At 35.6% G+C, this 12953-nt stretch overlaps 1 protein-coding gene across 2 annotated transcripts in view; it reads right to left on the bottom strand.

The window, feature by feature from the left end:
• Nucleotides 1-12953, bottom strand: part of LOC135219969 (dehydrogenase/reductase SDR family protein 7-like) — a 65360-nt gene that overhangs the window by 3282 nt on the left and 49125 nt on the right. For both annotated transcript variants that reach the window (XM_064257218.1, XM_064257219.1), the window contains one exon: nt 8906-9066. In XM_064257218.1, coding sequence (XP_064113288.1) covers nt 8906-9066 — 161 coding nt within the window. The remainder of the gene's footprint in view (nt 1-8905; nt 9067-12953) is intronic.

The following is a 12953-nucleotide window of genomic DNA, read 5'->3' as shown; positions in this document are numbered from 1 at the left end:
CGTTTAACGTGAATAGGTTACTGTCTACTTTTGTTATGCCTTTCAGTATTTTGAATGTTTCTATTAGTTGTCCTCACAATTGTCATGTTTCTAAGCCATACATGTTCAGGCTCTCTAGTCGTCTTTGGTAACCTATTTGCCTAATGGGTGGAATTAACTTTGTGCTATTTATGTCCTTTCTTAGTGTTGGTAACCAAAACTGTACTGCTTAGTCAAGATGAGGTCTAATTATTGATTTGTAGAGCTGCAGCACCGTTTCCTTGTTTCTGCATCTGCAGCACTGTTTCCTTGTTTCTGTATCTGAGGTCTAATGATTGATTTGTAGAGCTGCAGCACCGTTTCCTTGTTTCTGTATCTGAACTACCTCTTTATAAATCTCACTAGTTTCTGTGCCTTCTTTTTAGCTTTTATGCACTATTTTGTGGATTTTCAGTCCTTGGTTAGAATGACTTCAAGATCCTCGTCCTCTTCTTGTTCTACACTATTTATTGCATTCGAAAGCAGCATGTAGTTGGCATGAGGGTTGTTAGTTCCTATTTGTAACACTACACTTATCTAAGTTAAAAGACATTTGCCACCTTTTTGACCACTCTCCTATTTTCTTTAGATAATTTCTTGAACTTTCCACTGTATCTGGGTCTGCTGCATTTACACCTAGTTTGGTGTCATCTGCAAATTTGGCTATCCTGCTAGTTAAGCCTACATTGAGTGTAAATAAAAAACAAGAAAAAAAAAGAGAGGGTCAAGGACAGAACCCTGAGGAACTCCGCTTGTCACATCTGCCCATTCTGATTCTTCAACATTTATTACAGCTCTCTGTTTTCTGTAAGTTAGCCAGTCTTCAATCCAGTCTGCTATTTCCCCTACAATTCCTAAAGCTCTAACTTTTGTCATTAGTTTCTTTTGTGGAACTTTGTCGAAGGCCTTTTGGAAATCTAAGTAGAGTATATCTATTGCTCTATTACTGTCATAAATACCAAGCATGTTATGAAAAAACTCCAAGAGGTTTGATAGACAGGATCTCTTTTGTTTCTGAAACCATGTTGGCTGTTTAACAAGTTGTTTCTATCAATGTGATCCACAATTTGATCTGCAATTATGGGCTCAAGAATCTTACAAACAACCGATGTTAGACAGACTGGTCTATAATTTCCCAGCTCTTCTCTTGGACTTTTTTTTTGTAAATTGGGGGCACATTAACTAGTTCTGCACTTTTTCTGTAGAGTTTATATAGGTGAGGAACTCTCTCGTCTTTTAGCTCTTTAATTTCTCTTCCCATCTGGGCCAGGAGATTTGAACTTGTTGAGTTTGTCTATTATGTTTTAATGTCCTCCTCTGTAAATATTACTTTGTCCAACTGCTCTGCTCCTTAATATTTAATAGCAAGTCCCGGTATTGAGGTAGTAGCTTCAATTGTGAAAAATTAGTAAAAAAACTTACTCAATAACTGTTTTTTCCAAGTCTGAGTTCACCAGGTTTCCTCTATTGCCCCTAAGGGAGCCATCTTCCATGAGAGTATTATCAAGAATACTAAGATAATAGGGAGGGCCCCTGACAAGTGACGTTTGCAACTACTCAAGGCTCTCCTTGTACAACAAGAAAAGCCCTCACTAAATACAACACAGGATAATCTCTTCTTACCCACCAACTAAAGAAGGCATATGAATATAAGTAGTACACTATAAATAATACTAGACCAAGCGACACCCTCAGCCCATGAATACCAGATGGACAAGCAGGCCAGCATTCAATGAAAATTCGAGCCACTGTGACGTCACACCCCAGCTTTGGCGGTTCTTTGGCAAGTTTGCAGTAACACGACCTTCAACGACAAGAAGTGGCTTGAGAGAAATTTTCTCCAGCCAACAGGAGGAACGCACTGCCCCATCAACCAATGACAAATCAGCGAGTAGCTGACCCCCTGCTGACCTACCACTATATATTGTGTAGATCCCGACTGCATCTATTATCTACGCCAACCCACTGCCATGATCATACTCAGAGATACCAAGAGAAATCAAACAAAAACCAAGTGAATTGTTGGCCACTACAAGAATTTGACTGAACCATATATAACCCTAGAGACTATACACTCCATATTTTATTTACTTTCTGTAATAAATTTAACACAATAATATGAAATTGATTCCTCCTAATGAATTATATCAGTGCGATGTTTGCCAGTTGCAGTATCAGAGAAAAAACTGTTATTAGAAAATTAGAGAAGACGATTTACTTACAAGGTAAATGCAGCTGATGCAGCAATATCATTCAATAATACCTTTTTCAAAGAGGGTCTCCTTTCAGTAATAACCAATATAATAATAATAATAGTACTTTAAAGGCAGTATTTTCCTATGTAAACAATAAGCCAGTGTTTAGGTGGAATGAAAGAGAACTGCTGCAGAGATAAAACATTTCAGTGAATGTGAAGTACAGTACGCAATCTAGTTTTAATGAAGCTTATAGTTATTTTGCTGTGTCAGTAACTGACCTCTGAATTAATCAAAAGCAACAATACACTGTAAATAGTCTGCAGTCTATATGTAGGTGGTATCTGCTTTCACAATTCTTGAAGCCAAATAAGAAGCAGTTTTACCTTTGCAGCAGTTCTCTTCTTTAATTCCTCCTAAACAATGGCTTTCTGTCTGCATAGAAAAATACTTCTCATACAGCATAACAACTATTATCATCATCATTTCAAGCTGGAAACAGAATACTACGTGGCCAAGAGCCTCAATGTGGAAAGCAGCCCAGTACATAATAGTAATGATATGTAAAGAATAAACTATGAAGGAGAAACAATTAAGATAGTAAAGGAAAAACAAGTAAAAATTATAAATAGCAAAGTTTGTTTGTTTGACTGTTTGTTTGTATGGTGTTTTTACGTTGCATGGAACCAGTGGTTATTCAGCAACGGGACCAATGGCTTTACGTGACTTCTGAACCACGTCGAGAGTAAACTTCTATCACCAGAAATACACATCTCTCACTCCTCAATGGAATGGCCGAGAATCAAACCCGTGACCACCGAGGTGTTACACTAATACCATACCAACCACGCCGCTGAGGCGCTATAAATAGCAAAGTGAAGAAGCTGACAAAGCAGCCAAAAGCTGCACTTATCATTACAATATCACAAATACATATTCCTATTAGTTTTACATAACATCTCTCAAACTAATTATATCAATAGATAGCAAAAATAGGGAAAACTAAATGTAGAAACAAATTAAAACAGATCAAACCCAATGAATGATACACAAGCAATTTTGACTCATCTTAGAACTGGTCACTCTTGTCTGACACATGGATGTTTGGTGAACAGCCCAAGTGATCCAGTCCCTTTCTGTACAGTGTAAAATGCTATTAACATTAAAAATTAAACTTTTTGTGTAATGTCCAAAAGATAATCAACAACAAAAGTCAACTTGTGGAAATAAATCAATTATGATAAAAAAAAAATTTTTACAGAAAAAAATCAAGGAAATTTTAGCAGAATCTCTATTATTTTGAATGAAATATATTTTTAAATATCTATAAATTAATGTGTAAATCAGCTCAGCTCTGTGGTCTGGTTAAACTACTTAATAATAATGAAATACAGTAAACAAGACAGTAACTACTGAATGAAGTCAGAATTATCATAAACAAACAAAAAAAACACAAGTCTGAACTTCTTAAGTTCAAACGATTCAACTACGAAATCATGATTATGACACAATTTGATCAAAACAAGAATTCAGTAAAACTAAAACTGTGCAGCTTTGGTTCTATCAGAAAAAAAAATGCAATGTTGTTGGAATTAACTGTGTACTACATGGTGCAATGATCAGTTTTGGGAGATCTGAATGCAAAGGATGATCAGAATTATATATCTTTACAATGAGCTTACTAGACACCAGTTCCTGAGACTAATACAAGATCAAGGATAGGATATTTTAATAGAAATCAAGTTCTTGTCCAGTAATTTACGATATCAGTCAGTTACTGATAACCAAACAGGAAAAACAATTTTCAAAACATGGAAGAATAAATGACAGCATTTCCTCAGGATAAACAGGACTTCAAAAATTTCAAAAGACTTTCTCAGTACACCCACTATTGTGCAATTGAAGAGGAAATAGACTGAATAAGTTTCTCATATGTATATGAGATTTGCAATGCAGTTAAAAAGAGCACTGTAAATCATACTCTTAACTTTTGTTTGGCTTTAACCTTCACCCCACACAATTTGCACCACATACGTACTGTGTAACTATTAGATTCAGCAACCATAGGCTTATAATCAGGAGATGGATTAACGCAGAAAGAGTAGTCATTAACCTGAGTGTAACAATGATTATTTACCTAAGTAAAAAAAGTCATTTACATGCTGCAGTAAAGTTTTTACAACTGATAATGACAACTGAGAGTGTGCAAAGAATACAGTAATAATGAAAACATATACATTCCAGTTTAATTTCAATTTCCTAAATCTTCCAAATCTACGGTTACTTCAGTCTACAAATTGACATACATTCTTTGTAATGCATGTCTTGTACCTAACACTTTGTACCTGATACTTTGTATAAGAAGCAAATAGTAAACAGGAGAGTCTTCAAGCTCCAACATAGAACAAAGATTTACAGTATAAATACTGGGAAAAAAAAGAAGGAAACAAAATTGCAGGGGTCAAAGGAAAGATCTAGGACAGAATCTCAATAAAGCAGTGGAAGAGAAAATATTCAGGACAGTGGAATGGCCAACGAAAGATGGAAAAAATATGAAATGGTAAAAAACTATATAAGGTGAAAAAGAAATTCAAGTTGGTGAGATACTCTAGATCACAAAATGTAAAGTTATTATGTCTCTATGTTATGAGACAATGGAGAAAAAAGGGGGAACATCACATTAACTTTGGTACATACTGGACTTCAAGCAATACTTAAGGAGAGCAACAAGAAAAAGATGTTGCAACAGCTGAAAGAAGTCATTGTTCAACGACTTCCAGCAGACAAAACTAAGCCAGCCATACAAGTGCAAAGTGTTTTAACCCTTAATGGATGGAGTGCTCCTGGGGAGTAGTAATAACAGGTTTGGGGTGGTGGACAGAATAATCCTGTAGGAAAACAATATTCAAGCGCCATTGATTTGGAGAGGTGCCAATACTTCTATAGCCATAAATTCACTAATAGTAACTTTCACACTGGCTAAAATCAAGAATAGGCACCTCATGCAAACTTAGTAGTGATTTTGACTTCAAGGGGGGAATGTACACTGCGTCTCTGTCTCATACGACGTCTTTTTATAAATTTGCTCACAAATAAATATACAAAATGGCTGCTGTTGGTTTTAGCTCTTGTCTTTCACAATAGTATGATAGTTGTAATATAATTTTGCAAAGAAATATATGAAAAAACATTAAATATAAAAAAAGTTACTGAATCATTGTTCTTGGTAAAATTACATAAATATTTTTCAACAGATATGCTAAGAATTTGTTACTGATTTCATTTCTTATCTGTTTTGAATATTGTGTCAACTGTAATTATAATTTACAAAAATAAAATAAACATTAATTATTAGAAAAAACATATTTAAGTAGGTCAAAATTTTAAATTGTCATGTAAAAGAGGCTTTACAACGGGTTGTAAATAGGTTATTTTCAACTTCTCGTGGAAGGGTAGGGAAAATTCTTTAGAACTTTTTTTCTCTCACCATGTGCATTTGCATATCTTCCTCCTTCCATGATGTTTTTTTTATAATTGGATGACCTCAAAGTTTTGCAGGCATGGGGTGCTGCATATTGATTTATTATCCCGGCTCCTAAAGGTTAATCCAGAGGTCTGGTTAAACTACATAATAATAATAATAATAATAATAATAATAATAATCACTTTGTAACTTGTTTACTTCGAAGTATTTACATTTAGTTTTACTACACACTCGAGTACTTTCAGGCCCTATCTGTGATTTTGTGGGTTTCTTTTTCAATCTTCAGAAGAAAACTGAAAGAAGTTTTTGTTTGGTTCATCATGTACCCACAGCAACATTTAATAATAATAATAATAATAATAATAATAATAATAATAATAATAATATAAAACACCCAGAGATGAAGGACACAATCAGGAAAGAATATATGAAGAGACTCAAGGCGATACTCAAGTCAAAACTCAACGCCGGAAATATCATAAAAGCCATAAACACATGGGCAGTGCCAGCAATCAGATACAGCGCAGGAATAGTGGAATGGATGAAGGCAGAACTCCGCAGCATAGATCAGAAAACCAGGAAACATATGACAATACACAAAGCACTACACCCAAGAGCAAATATGGACAGACTATACATAACCCAAAAGAAGGAAGGAGGGAGAGGACTACTAAGTATAGAGGACTGCATCAACATCGAGAAAACGAGCACTGGGGCAATATCTGAAAACCAGTGAAGACGAGTGGCTAAAGAGTGCATGGGAAGAAGGACTAATAAAAGTAGACGAAGACCCAGAAATATACAGAGACAGGAGAATGGACAGACAGAACAGAGGACTGGCACAACAAACCAATGCACGGACAATACATGAGACAGACTAAAGAATAGCCAGCGATGACAAATGGCAATGGCTACAGAGGGGAGAGCTAAAGAAGGAAACTGAAGGAATGATAACAGCGGCACAAGATCAGGCCCTAAGAACGAGATATGTTCAAAGAACGATAGACGGAAATAACATCTCTCCCATATGTAGGAAGAGCAATACGAAAAATGAAACCATAAACCATATAGCAAGCGAATGCCCGGCACTTGCACAGAACCAGTGCAAAAAGAGGCATGATTCAGTGGCAAAAGCCCTCCACTGGAGCCTGTGCAAGAAACATCAGCTACCTTGCAGTAATAAGTGGTATGAGCACCAACCTGAGGGAGTGATAGAAACGATCAGGCAAAGATCCTCTGGGACTATGGTATCAGAACGGATAGGGTGATATGTGTAAATAGACCAGACGTGACGTTGATTGACAAAGTCAAGAAGAAAGTATCACTCATTGATGTCCCAATACCATGGGACACCAGAGTTGAAGAGAAAGAGAGGGAAAAAATGGATAAGTATCAAGATCTGAAAATAGAAATAAGAAGGATATGGGATATGCCAGTGGAAATCGTACCCATAATCATAGGAGCACTAGGCACGATCCCAAGATCCCTGAAAAGGAATCTAGAAAAACTAGATGCTGAAGTAGCTCCAGGACTCATGCAGAAAGAGTGATGGACCTCCTAAGGAGGCAGGATACAACCCGGAACCCCATACTATAAATACCACCCAGTCGAATTAGAGGACTGTGATAGAGCAAAAAAAAAATAAATAAATAATAATAATAATAATAATAATAATAATAATAATAATAATAATAATAATACAATAATCTCCCGGGTAAACTGCATAAGTTTATGATACATGAATTAAGTCCAAACTAATTTACTGACCAGACGTACTGGCACTTGAAATAAAAAAATGGAAGAAACTCAAAGAAAATGGAGGAGATTTTGAAAGGTGTGTTTACATATTGCTAAGATTATGAACTGGATGAAAATATCAAATTACAAATAAAGAGTATGAGAAGCCATATTGTGTGCTGTGGCTGTAAAATGGGTTGAGATCTGAAAGAGGACAGTCAAGGAACTGTTAGTAGGAAAAATGTAAGATAAGGAATTATCTGGATGAAGACCAAAGAGAAGACCTGGAAATCATGAGCTAAGGGCACAAATACAGACATAGACCAAAGGGGAATTCATGCAGAACATACAGAAGATAGTGGAAAGAACATGTTATAAGTCTAACTCTGTAAAAGGAAAACCTAAAACATTAATGATGCTAAAGATGATGATATTCTACAAATTTTATCTGATTAAATGGATTAAATGTCCAACCTGAATGACTCCCTTATATGTAAACTTTACATTACAAGAATAAATGCAAGGGAAAGGAAACATGATCCCTGCTCATTCCTGCTCTATGTTATCCCACCAAGTATCAAGTTTCCTGAACTTTTTAATGATTTTTCTGGTAAACACCAGGTGCCACAATTGCTGGCTTTCACTTTTCTGGGAGCTGGTAAATCCTCACTACTGGAAATAACGAATGTAAATCCAAGTCTGAGAAAGCCTTCCATTTTTTATATTTCATGACTTTCATAATCCTGCAAACTTACAGTGCAGTGCAACTAAGGTATCTAAAAGTATAGTTTTCTTCAATACTCATGCAGCAGTACACTAAAATTATGTATAAAAGGGGACATAGATGTACTGTATAATGTTAATTTCTTTACTTGTAATATCATGGATATTGATTGTCAGTCTATGGTAACCTAAAACATGCAAATGGCTAACTACACCCCAAAGAATATTTTCAAAATTCACTGCTAAAATATTGCACACTTGTAAGAAGCAGTGAAGGCAGTATTTCACAAAACTGGAAAACTTCAAGTAAACACAACCTGCCAGCCACTTTACACCTTCACAACATTCTCTGGCTATTTGCCATGCACATTTAGGAGCTTTTAACCCACTGTATGACTGTTAAGGATTTAAACTCTATTCCCTGAAAATAATAATCATTAAATATCAATAATAAATTGCATTAGTATACTCTATGTTTATTATTGCTGACAAAATTCATAACTACATTATGGTGTTGAAAAAACTAGTTTCAATGGCTGCCAGAGGTTTCATGGAAGCCTCTGCCATTATTATTTGTATCAAGTGCATAAGTATAGTAGTTTCTGTAAACTAGTCATATTGATTACAATATTAGTTTGTAATCTGATAAGCAAATGACTAACTATGTCATCCTCACTAATCCTAATTACGTAATAGCATACGAGTTCATTTACGTGTACAGGCTACAACAAAGAAGGAGGGAACTTACTTCCGTAAGTTGAACCATCACCAGTAACTGCATTTAAGGAGAGGTTTGTGGAAATGTACCCTGGGTTTATAACTGAAACTTTAACATTTCTGTCAGCAACCTCAGCTCGGAGTGAATCAAAGAAGCCTTGCATTGCATGTTTCGAGGCAGTGTAACATGACCTGTTAAATGAAGAAATCAACATTAATAGCACAATGCAGAGGCTATTATAATAAGCAATACTGTGTATAAAGTCAAAATTCCAAGCTGGACATTACTCATTTACTACACTATCATATTTCACCCTTCATTTAAAGTTCTTTCAAATCCCCAAGTTAGTAAACTAGTATGAAAATCTGAATTCATCCTCAACTTCAACACACAATGTACTCATAAACCTGAGGTAGAAGTTATTTTTGACCACCTAACAATCTTGCAACTTTTGAAAGAGGGTGTAGCTTATGGAGAGCTGAAAATCATTATTATCTATTTATGAATAAGTTCTATAATAGAAATATGCAATCAAAACTGTACAGTATTGTCAAAGAGACTTGGGTTACTGTATTAGCATTGACAGTTCATGGTTCAACCTTAATCAATTCCTTAACATATTTATCCTTATACACAATCTGCATTTCTCATAAACCGTCCTATCAACTTAATTCATGGGTATTCTATTCCAAAAGGATAAAAAATTTCTGGTTGTTTTACCTGTGTTGTCATTGTAGTAAAACATCCCCACAGAAATTTGAACAAAGGTTTAACTGGCAATGGAAATGTTTCGTGAAGTTTAGAACAATAAAATGATATTTGAAATGGTGACAATGGTGGGAAAACGAGATTAGGAATAAAGGATTGATATCAAATTTTGGATAATGATGATGATACTGAGATAATTTCCCATCAATCTTGGTGTAGGTCTAAATATAGCACCATTTCATCTTTTTTACTATCATCAAGTTCGATAAGAATGTAACATCAAGATAAACAACCTATCCATTGAAAAATATTACAAAAGAAAATATCTCCAAATAGTTTTGTACCTCAGTTGCTTGCTTGTTTATTTATATCCCAGTTTACACCTGCTTTTGTTCTGTCTGGCTGTTGCATCTGTACTGCAGTGCTTAGTGTTTGGAGAATTATGTCTAAGCAGCGTACACCACATAATGATCAAATAAAAGTAATCCAGTGTCATAAGGATGGGTTACAAGCTCAGATACTCTTTGTCAAACTGGTGTGAAATGTCGGACTGTTTATATCCTTATCATCTGGTTTGAGGAAAGTGGGGGCATCAAGACAAGCCCCCACCATCACCACAGGAGTGGGAAGCCTAGGAAGGCCTCCCTATATACTTTGGGAGCTCTACAGCATTTGTTGAGCTGTAATCCAATCCGTACAAGCAAAGAAACTTACAGAAGAGAATCCCCTGCTACTAGGTGAGACCTGTTTGGTGTACCCAGGGGACCCTGTATAGGGAGGGATACCGGAAGGTTCCTGCCAAGAGGAGACATTCACTCTCTCCTGCTCAAAGGAGTGCTTTTGCTAAAACCTATAAACATTGGGGCTAAATGAGTGGCAAGAAGTGCTTTGGTCCAATGAAGTTTGCTTTTATGTGAGTGACGAAAAGGGGAAATATTTCATGTGTGGCGTGTGCCAGGGTAGACACCCTTACAGAGAACCTCCTCAGTCAAGCACCCGCAATACCTTAAGATAGAGGGTCTTTTTAGGTATGGGGTATTAGGAGATCTGGTTATTCTCCCCCCAGTGAGACAGTGATGAAGGAGGTCTACTACACACTTTTGAACCTGCATTTGAAGATTTTGTTCGAGAAGAGTTCGACTCTGATACGTAAGCAAGACTGTGCTCCCACTCATACTGCCAAAATAATAAAGGAATGGTATAAGGACTGCCATACAGACTTTATTCCTAACTGGCCTGGTAATTCCCTGGATCTGTCACCATTGAAAACCTTTAGGCTATAATAAAGAAAACAGTTAAGGGATTTGGATACATCCTCTCTAGAGAAGTTAGAGGTAGCAATGTGCTACTGCTGTTCTTCCCTCGACCCCTATGTTTTGAGGAACCTTGCTGACTCTATCCCTTGCTGCCTCCAATAGGTCCTTTGTAGGAAGAATGATGTTACCAAGTACTAGTTTTGAAGAGTACACATTTTTTTCTTTGATTTTTATTGATCTTTTATTGACTTATTGATGCTATTAGTGAAATTGAATTTGAAAGGGGATTTGTTGTAATATCAATCCATGCTGACTGTATGTATGCATTGTTCTATGTAGTTCTGAAGTGGCTTACCTAATAATGATGGTTTAGGATATGGGATTAACTGCACCTCTACCCTGCAATATCTCAAAATTACCACAGTATCAAAAAGGCTCTTTGATTTTCAATAAGGCAGCTATGTGGCTAGGACTTACCTTACCACCTACCAACATAATGTACTCAAAATTTTCTTGATGTCATGGTAGCAGTGTTCGATCTAGAAAAAAAAAATCTTGCAGGCAAAAAGGACAGAGGAAACAGTAAACAGTGGACATGCATAAACCATCAGGTAGTTTAAAGGTGTTTTAAATAAAGAATTTGGGTGTTATTTATGGAAGAAAAGCTCTGGAAACCTTGCCAACCCCTTTATTTAATACATACAGAAATATGTGACTTGTTTTGTAAGGCCTAATATAATCTTTTTCCCTTATAGTTATATTTATTACTGTATTAAGAAACTGCCTAATATGTTTATTCATAAATATGTTCCATGACAACCATTCTTTCTCACTATTTTTTTCTAGAAATTCTATTTCATTTGGAAAGTTTAAGTAATTGGATGTTTACAGGGAAGAGTTGTGTTAAGGAAGGTAAATCAAGTGTTAGTTTTATGAAAGCAAACACTGAGAACATGAATGTCAAGACCAGTAAGTATAAATACTCTGATTAAATGAGTTTTGGTTATTCAGTTTACCAGGTTCACAAATATCTTTTTTTTTCAGTAAATCTTTCTCAATTGTAAATTTTATTGAATTATGTTGATTGTTCATGCATTCATAAAAAGGTCGAATGTGACTTTTGTTGTCCGAGACATTAAAGGCAGTATTGTCTGCATATCTCTCATAGATTAGTGGTTTGTAATTTAAAAGAAACCTTTACAGATAGCATCAGTTTTCATGCTTTGAAAAAAAAAAAAAAAAAAAAAAAAAAAAAAAAAAACTGCTTACATATGCTATTATAGACTTCAGTGTATTTGTTTATACAGACAACTTGCCATTTAACCTTTCAACTGACTTAATTGTACTTCCCCTCCTAGAAACATTTCTATAAATTCACCTTTGGGACTCCCAAGGATCTGCATTAGAAATTCAACAAGTTCCTAAAAATAAAGAGGTAAAAATACAACTGCTCATGTATCATGAGGTTTGGAACAACCTGCTCATTGATTTCTGCATTCCGGATAGTGGAAAGCCTGCCAAAACATGTCACTACTGATTTTCAGTCATGTTTATAGCAATGTATCAGTCTTTTATTTGAGTAACACCCATTAGTACCTTGTCATTAAAAGCCTAAAAATCTTCCATTAGTTTTGGATTCTGTCCCCAAATTTAATGCAAATCTCATGTAATATTGTTCCAAATGTTTATTAATTGACTTATGAAACAAAATGTGAAGCTGCACTAACTTATCAATAATGCTACGAATAAATATTCATGGTTTGCAGTGATAACTTGATTAATTTAAACTCTGAACAGAAACACTTAACTCCCACAAAGTTATTAAAATAAAAAAACTAATACTTTAGTTTGACCTTGTAGCTAGCCACTTGATTCATTACAGCCGGCTGTTCTTCATTCAAGGAGTGTGCCTCAGACTTGCCCACTACTTGTAAATATGGCAAGATTTAGGAGTAGGGCACAGGGTGGTGGAAGTACTCAAGGATAGATCTATGATTCCCTGCCACTGGAATTCTCCTTGGGCAGTCAATCATTGTACCAAATTGGAAATACCACTTCTCCCTTGATAAGTAAAGTAAAGCAACATCGGATGCTGTTACAAACTCACTCCTATA

Source organism: Macrobrachium nipponense, chromosome 1 (assembly GCF_015104395.2).
Source record: "Macrobrachium nipponense isolate FS-2020 chromosome 1, ASM1510439v2, whole genome shotgun sequence".
Taxonomy (NCBI): Eukaryota; Metazoa; Arthropoda; class Malacostraca; order Decapoda; family Palaemonidae; genus Macrobrachium; species Macrobrachium nipponense.
Note: the sequence above shows the minus strand (reverse complement) of the source record. Positions and strands in the feature narration are given on the sequence as shown.